We start from the raw sequence: 14,159 nt of genomic DNA on the forward strand, positions 1-14,159 counted from the left end.
AACCATAAATGTGGATGGGCCACGTAAAATCGCTGTTGATTGCATCATTAATGGGCTTAATTGCCCACTTAATTGTCAGCGGGTGCACTTCCGACTGCAGTACACACCCGCCGAACGCAACATCGCGTGAGTGTGCGCTGACATCGGGACGCTTGCCCGACGTCACCTCACACTATTTCACATCCGTTCAGGTCAGATGCTCGCGGGCGTAAAATTCTGGCCATAGAATTGCATGAAGTATACAGCACAGAAACAGGCCATGCAGCTTGACCAGTCCATTTATGCTCTACTCAAGCCTCCTCCCATCTTTCCTCATCTAGCTCTGTCACCATAACCCTCAGTTCCCTCCCCCCATATATGCGTATCTTCCTTCCCTTACATATATCTGCACTATTGGCCTCACTCATTCACTCTGGTAGCGAGTTCCGCATGCTCACCTCTAGTTTTGCTCTTCCAAACAAAGGGGCTGGATTTTCAATGCAGGGTCAGGAATTCCAGGTCCCAAATCCATGACTGAACTTCGACATGCCTGCCTAATTGGCCAGGAGACCAGCAATTAGAGGTACCAAGCACATTGAGGAGGTTGAAGATACCTGCCCTGGGCTTGCCTGGTGCCAGTGACAAAGTAAGGTTGCAAACCACATTGTAGGCTGCCATTGCCTTGCTGATCTGAGCAGGCAGCTCATGTGAAGTTCAGAAGATCAATTAAGACAGACAGAAGCCTTGCACGACAATGTAAGAGCCAGCACTGATGCCAATGCCAGTTGTTCTCACAGATCTCAAAATTACCTCCAAAGAAATCTATTCATGCCCCACCATGTGCCAGACAGCTGTGCACTGATAAGCACAAGGCTGTTCTTGTTGCCGGGAAAAATTTTGAAAATTTCATTCTGATCTGGACAGGTCCTTTAGCAATCTGCTTAAGGGGCCAGCAATTGGAGGCAAACACCTTCCCCATCATTGGCCCATTGAAAATTTGGAACTGTCCCATAGGCATCGGGGCAACACAAACTTCAGGACCACAATTTTCGAGGGCTGATCACACCAGGTCCTGACCTTACAGCCCTAAAATCCCAGCCTCCAAGTCTACTCTTATAAAAATCTTTCATAATTTTAAAGACCTCTATTATGTCATCACTCAGCTCCCTCTTTGCAAGAGCAAAGAGGCCTAGCTTCCTCCTTCTTTCATTGTGCAATAGCACTTGTATTTTCCTTGATGGCCCTACCAGATTAAGGGCTCTTTTTCTGAGGCCCTCAGGCTTACCTATGCGCCTCACTAGAACCCACCTCTCCTGGTGGGGCTGCCAGCCTGACATCACTGTGGGCCTACTGATTGGCCCTCCAGGTCCTGGAACCTGCTCCTTAATAGGGCAGCGAGCAAGGAGGAGGCCAAGCAGGAGGCTATCTCCCAGGAGGTTGTGCTGGCAGGCCCGCTAACCTGGGCGGGGCTCAAGACAACCTTATGGACCCAACACCAGGGTGCTGGTCCCCACCGAAAATACAGCCCTCACTTTCCAAGTAATATGCTGTCTTTATTTTTCTTTCCAATTTGTTGCAGCCGTCCTCAGTATACACCACACCACCACCAACCTTTCCCCATCCCCAATTTGGTGTTTTTTTATAAATTTCACAAATTGTGTTTTTGATAAAATCAATATTATGGGCAGAATTTTCCCCCCGTTGTGGGGGGGAAGTTCAGGAGCAGGCACGCCTCCGCTCAGCGCTCCCAATTGGTGATGCACCGCCATTTTACATTGGTGGGCCAATTAAGGCCTGTCCATCATGACGTCCGCAAGGAAGCGCTTTGCGCTCCCTGTGCGGGCGGTGGAGGGATTCCCTCAGCCGAGAGTGTGCTCTTTTACGCATGCGCGTGAAAGAGCGCACTCATCTCCCTGAGGCTAAGTGCTGCCTCAGGGAGATCGGCTCCACAATAAAAAATCTTAAAAACAGAAACAAAAGTTTCCCTGACATGTCCCCTCATGTGACACTATCACATGAGTTGGGACATGTCCATCATTTTTAAATGCACTTTTATTAAATTTTTAAAAACCTACATGAAACGCCCATGGATGGGGTTTCATGCTTTTTCCAATGCCCGCTGGGGCTCCTGGCCTGCCCGCCAACCTTAAGGTTGGACGGGCAGGTCCACTAATTACATTCATTACTTTGTCAATGGCCTCAATAGGCCGTTGACAGGTCGGCGGGCACACAGCTGATTTGGCTGAGCCCCTGCCAACCTGAAAATTGAAATGAGGCGGGGTGACATCGAGAGTTCTATCCGATGTCATCCCACGTCGTTTTATGCGTCGGCGAGCCGGCCCCACCCCCGTTCGCCAACCAGGAAATCCTGGCCTATAAATTGTGAATAGCAGTGGTCCCAGTACTGATCCATCTGGAGTTCCACTTCCTATCTTCTGCAACATATGCTGGATAACTAACTTTTACCCCTATCCTCTGCTTTATGTCTTGAAGCCAGCAAGTTATCCATTCTGCTACATGTCCCCTGACTCTGCATTCTTGGACCTTGTTCATTAATCTACTATGTGGTATCTTATCAAAGGCCTTGTAAGTTAATGCCCAGGGTTTAAGCAGAGGCTTGCTGTCACCAAAGGGAAATACCAAGTGGAGAGCAAGTATTTGCTTACAGATAGAGGGGAATTGGGCACACAAACCACTCAAAGGTGGTTTCAACACTGGCAATTGTAGAGACCTGGATGAAGGATACCTGCTATCAATTCAACCGCATGATTGGTACATGGCACAAGGAGGCATAGGAATAGGAGTCATAACAAAACAAAATAAAAAAGCTTGAAAGATTTATGTTTCTCATTAAATTCTGTATTCATGTAATTGTAAGTAGAGAAAAGTTAAAGAGAAAGAAAATGCCTGGGCAAGTACTTTTATTCAGTGTATTCCCATGCCTTATAGAAGATAATGGATTCATTAGACATTTTAATAACAGTACTAATTTTATTGCTGACCTAAACAATTCAACTGGGGCCTCTTTCCTCACTATATCACTTGGTAACACCACTGATGGAGAGCATCCCAAAGAGCATCTGTCGTAAACAAAAGAACTAGGCATTTCCAGTCTGTAATGTGCTTTCCCGAAGGTCAGATGATTGCAATGGTAGATTCAGACCTATCATTGCTCCTGTTTTTTGAATCAGGGCCAGGCTGTTCCTCACAATTGTTGTCATTGGAAGGGCCTAGCAGAGACAGGAGACCAAATTAAGGTTCTCTAAACAGTCAATAAAACAGACATTTTATTAAAACACCCAAAACATTCTTGATAAGCCCATTATTTTCTTCTATATAAAGAGGGAGTACTTTACACAAAAATATATCTCTGTATTTTCCTTTAGGTTAGATAACAGAAACAAGAAAAAAAAGCTTTGTACAAAAAATACATTTCTGAGAATAATAAAAAAAATCTCTGGTATCATGGCTTTCCAAAATACTGCTAAATTGAATTTGCATTTATTTAAGTCAGCCTTAGCTCTGCAAACTGAGGGGGAAATTCTATCACAAATGATGTAGCTCATGAAAGATCAATTGACTATGCTGGTAATTGTACAGGGGAAGAATTGATTTAATCAGTTTTTGCAGTAAGCCTCTAGAGTTTGCCATTAATGCAACTCACAGAAGGTTACTGGTAAAAATGACTCAAAACTATTTTAGTGCTGCATAGGAAATAAAATAAACGGGACTGAAACTTTAGATATAATCTCGTTGAGAAGCTTTTCAGTTGTGCAGAGCTTTTTTATATTCCTTTTACTTCCCCCTCCCCCATACCTATTCAATTCCAAACCATCGTTCATTGTTGAGTAAACCAGCAAGTAGATCATTGTGTCCTTCATGGGGTGTTATTCTGGGATTGACTAGCAGGAGTAGAATTTCAATGACATGATGCATAAGCTTTTCCCTATGACAAATACAATCTAGTTCAGAATCGTTAAAGTATATCGCACACATTAACAAGTTAGTGCACAGAGTTGACATTTTGGCAAGTTAGATGTGTATCTCCTCTTTCATTTCAAAACTTAATTAGACTTTATTTAGTACTTATTTTTAAATTAAATAAAAATTATTAATTTATTTTACTCATGTAAGATATTTCCATTTGCCTGCTTAATTGGATGCACAATTTAATTTTGAGATTTCTGTGAAGCAATGCAATTTGCTTACAACACCTTCGCATCACACACAATACAATTATATGAAGAGACATCCATTTTTGTTTCATTTAGCAGATACGACAGGAGTGGGTATAAGATTTGTTTGACTTCCCGTTCCATTGCAGTAATCATACAATCCTGTACGGTTAATTCTCTGACAGTTTTTTTTAAACAATCCTTAGGAATAAAATAACCATAATACATCAAGCTTCTCATAAGGCATTAATACAAGAGAGATTGCAGTCCATTTTAACCTTTGTGCCATTCCCTTGAAATTGTTGTCAATAAAATAAAAGAACTACACTATGGTTCAATTAGACAGATAAATAATGTAGATTTATTACTTCAGTATTTGACATGTTATTTGCACTTTTGTTGCAACAAACTTCAAGGTGACTTTGACGTTATCTGTATAATCCTAATCCCCTGATTTTTACTATGCAAATTCCTTAATAACTTATTTTCTTATTTTTCCCTTTCATTGCTTTCCCATCCATTTATCCCTTCAACTGTTCACGCATGGCAGGAGGAGTGCTTATTCCTACTCATATTACCTGTAAGTATCAGCTCAAGTAGAAATTTCCCTTCACTAGTCTCCATGCTCTTCTTATACCCAAACAAAGCTGCTTAGAGTAGATAGCTCAACTATTTACAGAACTTAAAAGCATTTGTAAGCGCTTACGGCATTCTTAAAAGTGTGTTTTTAATATATTCTAATGTTTGAATTTAAATCATTTACAATTGTAGAATGTTTTATAACTTTCTAGCTAAATAATCCTACCATTGCATTTGCCCACAAGTTTTGTGATATAATTGCATAATGTTGAAAGGTTACAGAAATCCTGTCGCCAGCAGAAATAGTTTATCACTTTGGCATTTGCTATATTTGAAGTAATATTAACAGCAATCAGTCATCCACTGTGCCCATAAATTGGATTTAGCAGTTACATAAAGCAGAATTCACTCTGGACATTGTAGGATCTTTACTAATACAACTTTATGTGTGATGAAGCTATGTACCAACAAATATTGAATTTTCAAAGCAAATCTTTGGGAATTATGTGAAAGTAATAGAACTGATGAATTCTCACTGCAGATTCACTGTAGTGAGAGTGATGCAGAGTCTCGGGACGTTGGTGTATGAACACACTGCAGAGTGACAGCTCATGTCTTTGAGCTTTGAGCCCCCGATCCCCATGTGAAGAGATGCTGAAATGAGATGCAGTGTTTCTTCATAGGAAACAGGGGGGGGATCAGTGGGCAAATTAGCCCAGGCCACTCTTGCATACGCTCTTGTGGCTGGTAACAGATTGGCAATAGAAAATGTGTAGGAGCAGACCACTTCCCTACACTGAAAAATGCTGTGAGGCTTGGTGGCATATGTTACAGTTGGGGGAAAAGATTTAAAAGGGGAAATAATCAGATTATTATGCTATTTCAGTCCCTTTTTAACCTGGTCTTAGTATGTTCATAAATAAAGGTTACAATTTAAATGATGGCTGCTGATCATAGGTAATAATAGACTATAATAATGTGATTGTGTATGTTGGGGACATGGTCTGAGCTAATACCAATTAAGGTGCTTAATCATCTGTAATTTGCAGACAACATTGTAGACCCATTGTAAACAGATGGTGAGCAGCTTTTTGCAAACACTTGCATTTAACACACAACAAATATATGTATTATACTAATGTGTAATTGCTTGTGGGTTTGTCTAATATTACTTTGGCAGTTATTTTAACAGGGCCGTAGCCCATCTTTTTATTTTATTAAAATGTGTGTATACATCCTGTTTAACATCCTGTTGCCATGAATTTTATAACACTTTTATGGCAACCAGTTACAGTGTTAAGAAGGTACAGAACCTTTTACAATTTATAATTTTCCTATGTAAACTCTTGCCTGTCACAATGTAGTTGCAGGTTCTGACCACTGCACTGACAATGTGATGAGTCTCCGAACATCAGCTTCTCTTAAATGCAAGCGACCTTTTTTATTTTATTCCTGTTATAAATATGTCTTTATTTATAAATTCATTACATTTTAAATTTGAAAACTCCATAAGTTTATTTTTGCTCTGGTAGTTTCTTCCCTGATAAACAAATAAACTGACACTTCTTGTTCCAGGGCTTACTGCTCCTTTTAGATAAATATATATTGCCCTGTTGGCTCCTAGAAATTAATGGTGCTGCCTGTTCTACTAGATATAAATATTAAATGTTTTCCGCTGCTCATTTTTCCTCCTACAACTCACTGCAGTCTGCTCACTGAAGTATAAATAAATGTATTACCCTTCTGTTTGCTAAAATTTAATGGTGCTCCCTGCTCCCTGTGATATAAATAAAAAAAAAATCCCTGCTGTTTGCTAAAATTTCCTTCTATTGCCTCCTTGCCTGATCTATGGATACTCTATCTCCTTCCCTAAAATTCAATGCTGCTGCCTCCTCAGCCCATAATTAAATATTCCCCACTGCAACCTTTCCACCTAAAATGTGTCTGCCTGCATGATTTATGATAAATAATTAAATATCTGACTGGAACGTGTGCTGATAGATGCTAAGATGGTGGCAACAGATTGCAAGAACCCGTTCCAGAACAGTTAGAGATTGGGGTGGAAAAGCAGACAAATCTGGGCAAACAGAGAGAGGGAAGAGTGGAATTTCCTATGATTTGCACCCAGGGAAATGGAACATGGCATATACGATTGAGGAAAAAGTGAGCTAAGAGCGCAATTTCACTATATTCAGATTTTCTAGATTTTTTTACTTTATCAAACGACCACTGTACCCAAACACATCTGAAGCTTTTTTAACATTAGGACCAGATTTTCAACACACAAACACTCGTAGTCACCTGATCTGAGTGTGCATCAGCAGATCCAGGCCAGTTAAAGCCACTCTCAGCCTGCAAATCCTGATTTTTTTTATTTGCTGGCTATACATCTGCTTGCTCTTATCATGAAAAAAGAACAGAACAAAGAGAAAGAGAGACTGGAGACATGGAAGTTGAAGCACCATCAGCAAAGAGAACACACCACAGGCAATTAGCCACCCTGGAGCGGAGATGTCAGAGGAGCTGTCTGTTTGATGGTTTTGCAAAGGAGGTTATTACCAATTCTGTGACTAGCTCCATGATGATTTAAAGCCCTGCTCCAACTGCAGCAGAGCCTCAACTAGTGGTGATGAATGCCACCATGGCCCTCAGGGAGAGTGGTTTATGGGTATGAATCTATCTACACATCAAGAGGGTACCCGTGCTAAGGTGAGGGACTTCAGTTACTTGCATGTATTGGAGAAGCTGGGACTGTTCTCCTTGGAGGAGAAAAGATTGAGAGGAGATTTGATAGAGGTGTTCAAAGTAATGTGGCACCTGAACTGTGTTTATAGAGAAAAACTATTGCCATGGCAGAATGGTCGAAAACCAGAGCTCACAGCTTTAAGGTGATTGGTAAAAGAACTAATAGCGACTTGAGGAAAAGCTTTTTTATGCAGCAACTGGTTAGGATCTGGAATGCACTGTCTGAGCGTGTGTGGTGAAGGCAGAGTCAATTAGGACTTTCTAAAGAAAATTGGATAATTACCTGAAGTGAAAAAATTGCAGGACAATGGGGAAAAGGCATTGGAATGGGAGTAACTGATCTCTTACAGAGAGCTGGCATGGACACAACAGGTCAAATGGCCTCCTGTGCAGTATCCATTCTATGATTCTATGATTAGTGAAGGGCAGTTATAGGTAACTGCTGCCCTTTTCCATTGGCTAAAGAATTCATTATATTTGACATGATTGCAGTAGAACAAAGTCAGAGGAGAGTATTAAGTTTCTATAGGATAGATAGCTTCCCCTGAGTGCAGGGTTCAATTGCTGGAGGTTTCTCATCACATCCCACAAAAACCACGTGAAAAGAGAGAGCTACTACTCCCTCAACATTCAGTTTGAGTGAGATGTACAAGAAGGAGCCTTGGCCCAACTTTCAAGGTGCAGCACGTGAGGGCCTGTCTTGATGTATTTGGTGCATGCAACTTCGTCATTGCATGCATGGATGGAAACCTTGGGTGGATGAAAAGACGGATCCATGATGATAAGGCTTCTTCCTTGGTGTCGTCACATTTTTTTGTATTCATGGCATGTGAGCACCACTGGAAGACCTGCATTGGCTGCCCAATCCTAATTGCCCTTGGGAAGGTGGTGGTGAGCCATCTTCTTGAACTGCTGCAGTCCATGTGATGTAGGTACACCCACAGCACTGTTAGGGAGGGAGTTTCAGGATTTTGACCAAGCGACAATGAAGCAACGGCAATATATTTCCAAACCAGGGTGGTGTATGGCTTGGATGGGAACTTGGTGGTGTTCGCATGCATCTGCTACCCTTGTCCTTCTAGGTGGTTGTGGTCACGGGTTTGGAAGGTGCTTTTGAAGGAGCCTTGGTGAATTGCTGCAGTGCATCTTGTGGGGCTGCTTTGTCCTGGATGGTGTCGCATTTGTTGAGTATTGTTGGAGCTGCACTCATCCAGGCAAGTGGAGAGTATTCCATCATACTTCTGACTTGTGCCTTGTAGATGGTAGACAAGTTTTGGGGGGACATGAGGTGAGTTAGCCACCTCAGAATTTACAGCCACTGACCTGCTCTTATTTCCACCGTATCTATATAATTTCTGATCAAGAGTAACCCCCAATTCAATGATGGTAATGCCATTGAATGTCAAGGGAAGATGTTTATAATCTCTCTTGTTAAAGATGGTCAATGCCTGCCATTTGTGTGGTGCAAAATTACTTGCCACTTAACTGCTCAGGCCTGAAAGTTGTCCCTGTCTTGCTGTTTGTGGGCACAAACTGCTCCACTATCTGACGAGCCTGGAATGATTCTGAACATGGTGCAATCATCGTGAACACCTCCACTTCTGACTTTATGATGGCAGGAAGATCACTGATGAAATAGTTAAAGATAGTTGAGCCTTCAACAGGACCCTGAGGATCTCCTGAGACTGAGATGATTTGCCTCCAACAACCACAATGACCTGCATTGATGCAGGCAAGTGGGGAGTATTCCATCACACTTCTGAATTGTGCCTAGTCATTGGTGGACAGGTTTTGGAGAGACACAAGATGAATTAGTCACCTCAGAATTTACAGCTTCTGACCCGCTCTTGTTTCCACCATATTAATATAATTTCTGATCAAGAGTAACCCCAGGCTCTTGATGGTGGAGAATGCAGCAGGGAATTATGCTAGGTATGACTCCCAACAGTGGAGAAATACCCCCGATTCCCAATGACTTCAATTTTGCCACGACGCCTTGGTCTAATTCTGCATCGATATCAAGGGCAGTCACTCTCTCCTCAATCGGGAATTCAGCTTTTTGTCCATAATTGACTCAGGACTGCAGTGCAGCCTGGAATTTGATTGTCTCTGAGGGAATCCAAAGTCAAGATCGGCTATTGCTCAGCACCACTAGATGGTACTGTCAATGAGACCTTACATCACTTTGCTGATGATTGAAAGTGGACTGATGGCGTGGTGATTCATCAGATTGGATTTGTCCACTTTTCGTGGACAGGACATATACCTGGGAAATTTACCATATTGTTGGGTGGGTGCCCGATTTGTGGTTGTACCGGAACAGCTTGGCTAGGGGCCAGCTAGTACTGGAGCATCAGTCCTCAGTGCTACAACAAAGATGTTGTGCCATAGTTTGCTGTATCCAGTGCATTCAGCTGTTTCTTGATATCACATGGAGTGAGTTGAACTGGCTACAGACTGGCATTTGTTATGCTCGTGATCTCAGGAGGAGGCCCAAATGGATCAACCACTCAGCACTTGCTGTGCTCCCTCATCACTGAGGATGGGAATGTTTGTGGAGCCTTCTCCTCTAGTTAGTTATTTAATTGTCCACCATTCATAACTGGATGTGGCAAGACTGCAGAGCTTTGATAGGATCTATTGGTTATACTATTGCTTGGGTCTGTCTATAACATACTGCTTCCACTATTTAGCATGCACTCAATCCTGTGTTGCCTTTTTGATGGTGTCTTTTTGTGGAGACCAAAGGTGAGATACCAAGTACATGTGTGCACTGGGGAGATAGTTGAGAGGATCATCTGGGTCATGAAGAGCAGCCTCCTATGCTTTCTCAGGTTTGGGGTTGTCCTCCAGCACACCCCAGAAAGTGTTGCAAAGATTGTAGCCATTTGTCATATCCATGCCATGATGAAAGGTCTGAAACTTGACATATTGGGGAGGAACAATTGTATAAAATGTCCTGGACCCGGGGGCTGGAGCCAAGGGAGATGGCGTGCCTGCAATATGCGTTGCTGAGAGGGTAGGGGTCAAATGTTAGCTTGTGAAGCAGGCCTTTACCCAATATGTGCCCTCCAGAGGTTGCAACAAGAAGAATTAGACACAGCTTTCAAATTTTAGAAATGTTATATTGCAAAAAGTATTTCACATGATTAGTAAACTTGATCCACAAATTTTAACAGTTAACTGCTAATTTGCCTGAAAAAGTTAAACTTGACTTAGACATCTGAACAAATTATTGTAGGAACTCCAATGAACCTTGTGCACCAGATAGAAAAACATTGTTTATTGCTGAAAGAAAGAGACATGCTATCAAAACTTTTCATCTTGCACTCAGGACAGCTACACAAGATAAACCAAAAGTAAGGGAACAACAATTTATACTGCATGAGAAGAGAGTGCTGATTGATAGAGGCGTTGCCGTGGAGAAAGAACCAGGGAATGACAGACCCGCAAGCTTTTGATTAGTTGGAAAAGGCATCATGCTCCTTCTATATGCAAAGGATAGGGCCATATGTGTGAATATATGTATGTAGCTTCTAGCAAGCGTAAGTGAGCAGTGTTACTCACTTGCAAACCAAACAAAAGTTTGGGGGCCACCATTCCCTGGTTCATTCCCCATGACAATGCCTTGACCAATCAGACTTGACCCGCCTGGTCTGAATTTGAAACAAAAGCTTGGCAGTTAACAGTTAACTGTTCTCTGCTGCATTTCCATGGCAATAACTCTACCAATCAGAATCCACTTGCCAACCAATTAGCACTCTCTTCTCATGCAGTATAAATTGTTGGTTTATCTTGCATAGCTGGCCTGATGAGTGCAAGGTGAAAAGCTTCGACAGGATGTCTATTTTTTCAGCAATATTCAAGTTCTGTACTACCAAATGACTAAACATAGTTTAATTAGAAATTGAGTTGGAAGAACATAGTGATCTTTGATGACAGAAATAATTGGTTCAGGGACAATCAGAAACAAGGATCATCCAAGAAAATGTCAGACAGAGAAAAATCAGGCAAACACACACACACCAATAGTGAGAAAAAAATCAGTGAACACAAAGCGATCATGCAGACAGACATCTCAGGGACAGAGGAATACAAACCTGCAAGGCAGGAGAGATCAGGCAAGAAAGATAGATAGACAGACGGAGACAATTAATGTGGTAAGGTGCAGGCATCATACAAAACAAACACATTGACTAAGAGAAAAACAATGGCACAGAGAAACAGCTCTTTGTGACATAATGAGAGAAACAGACATCAAGCTTAAACAATCAGAACGCAACAAGAACAATGCCATGGTGAACTATTAGTTTATTTTAAGTGAAGTGTTGGACTTCAGGTGAACATGTAAAACGGTAAACATTAATGTCATATTGTGTACTTTCTAGACTTACATCTTGGCCTGAAAGGATCACTTTTTTTTTTAAAAACAAAAAAAAATACTGCAGATGTTGGAATTTACTGAGAGCAGATTATTTTTTGCACTAGAAATTTTTTGGGTATGATAAAACAAAGTAAATGAGCTTCAGTAAGTATTATCCAATATAATCTTTGCTAACATCACGTTTATTCATTGTGTGCTGCCATTGTTGTATCATCCGCAAAAACATGTTGCACACCAAAATACTCAATCTATCTGAAATTGTCCAATGACTTTGGTTGTATTGGGCATAACGGCAAATGGGATCCTTAATCTTCAATGAGTTATTCTTTACAGTATCAAATAACTATACTGAAGGAAAAATTGCTAAGTAGCAGTGCAGACAGCTGAAATATCACTTTATTTGGCATGTTTCTAACCTGTCTGACTTGTGACAGCATGTCAAATTGTCAGGGAACTTGACCTTACAGTTCTTGTGTCCTTTCATATAACAGCCACAATTCTGCTGCAGCATTTCATTTTATGTGCAAAACATTGACCATCCTGAGACTTGACAACATTGCATCCCGATGGGAAAAACAGAAGGCCCAATTTGACTGCTAACAGAGATGTACAGAGGTTTTCCTGACAGGTACTGCTGGGATTTGTACTCCAAGATGGACAAGAACATTCTGTTTGAAATCTTCATGGAATTCATATCACTTCACCTTGAAAACTCCAATCTTTTCATTCTATAGATACAGAGAGCAGTGTCAAAGGGGCCATGCTGTGCTCCTTCAACAACAAACTTTCAGTAACAATGGATTAATTGAAAATAAAAAAGTATATACAGTTACTGCTTTAATGGTTACCATGTGTTGCCTTGGACAGTCACTACAACTATAGTACTATATGGGAGGTGATGGTGGTGTAGTGGTAATGTCACTAGACTAGTGGGCACTGTGGCTGTTGGAATTTTAAACTCACTTAATAAATCTGGAATAGAAAACTAGCCTCAGTAATGGTGACTATGAAACTATCATTGTTGTAAAAACCCATCTGGTTCACTACTGTCCTTTAAGGAAGGAAATCTACCATCCTTACATAGTGTGGCCTACATGTGACTCCAGACTCACAGCAATGTGGTTGACTCTTAACTGCCCTCTGAAATGGCCTCGCAAGCCACTCAGTTCAAGGGCAATTAGGGGTGGAATGTTACGACAGTGGGATTTTACAGTCCCACTGAAGTCAATGGAGTTTACAAAGAGGCTGTAAAATACCAGCCTCGGATGGGCAGCAAGTGCTGGCCTTTCCAGTGATGCCCACATCCCATGAAAGAATAAGTAACAAAAAATTATTGCAAATCGCTTTTCTTTCGCATTGACATGGTATACAGTGTAAGGCAGCTTGAATCCAGAGCCTAACCTGAAGAGCAAGAGGAATTTTGGAGGAGGCTCCTCACCCTGCTTTACTTTAGAGTCAGTTTGTGTTTTTTATACTTAATTTATACTCAACTTCAGCTTAGAGTTGAAAATGCGTCCAACTTGAGCAATTTGTTTTTGTTATTATGTATTCCTTTGTGGGATGTGAGCATTGCTGGCAAGGCCAGGATGTATTGCCCATCCTTAATTGCCCTTGAGATTGTTTTGAAATCAAATGCAATCAGACCTGACTCACATAGTTGTGAGGGAACATCCTGATTTATCATGGATTAGAAGTTAATGTAAAAATTAAGACATCAATACATATAATAACTTATTATGTAAACTTGTCAGGCTGGGATTGCTCTCCCTATCCCAACATGGCACCTCAGTTTTGTATCTTCTAACTCTTTAGCCTATATAGCAGAGAAACTCTGATGCTTCAACTGACTCAATTCCTCTGCTTCTCAAATTGCCACAAGTTTTGCTATTGAATAATAAATAACATACAGTCCAACAACAATAATATTAAAATAAGAATACATTATATGACTATAAAATAGGGACTGAATTATAGATGCACGTCCTGGTCCAATCATCCTGTGCCCTCTAACCCAGCTCACCTGTTGCAATGCCGTGAGTGATCAACTAAACATTTCATATAATTGCACAAACCATAAGGTATTACACAATCTTTCAAGTGTTTTAAAAACTCCCAGATTCATACTGTTCATTGGGGGGAGGGGGGGCTTTGCCTTATTCCCTGAAGCTCTGACTGTATTTTAAAAATGAGTCAGACTGATCTCTCTTACCTTTGTCATCAGCTCATCTACAACAGTTTTCTCCTCATCTTTAAATATACTGTCAAGGATTGCAGCAGGAGACTGCAGCTGGTGCTTA

The 14,159-nt window shown here is 41.2% G+C and overlaps 1 protein-coding gene across 1 annotated transcript in view; it reads left to right on the forward strand.

Annotated features, from left to right (window-relative positions):
• The window catches only part of ptprt (protein tyrosine phosphatase receptor type T), a 1,444,026-nt gene that overhangs the window by 1,216,358 nt on the left and 213,509 nt on the right, over window positions 1-14,159 (forward strand). The window contains exon 15 of the mRNA XM_041204432.1: window positions 4,705-4,734. Coding sequence (XP_041060366.1) covers window positions 4,705-4,734 — 30 coding nt within the window. The remainder of the gene's footprint in view (window positions 1-4,704; window positions 4,735-14,159) is intronic.

This window comes from Carcharodon carcharias, chromosome 14 (genome assembly GCF_017639515.1).
Source record: "Carcharodon carcharias isolate sCarCar2 chromosome 14, sCarCar2.pri, whole genome shotgun sequence".
In the NCBI taxonomy this organism is placed as follows: Eukaryota; Metazoa; Chordata; class Chondrichthyes; order Lamniformes; family Lamnidae; genus Carcharodon; species Carcharodon carcharias.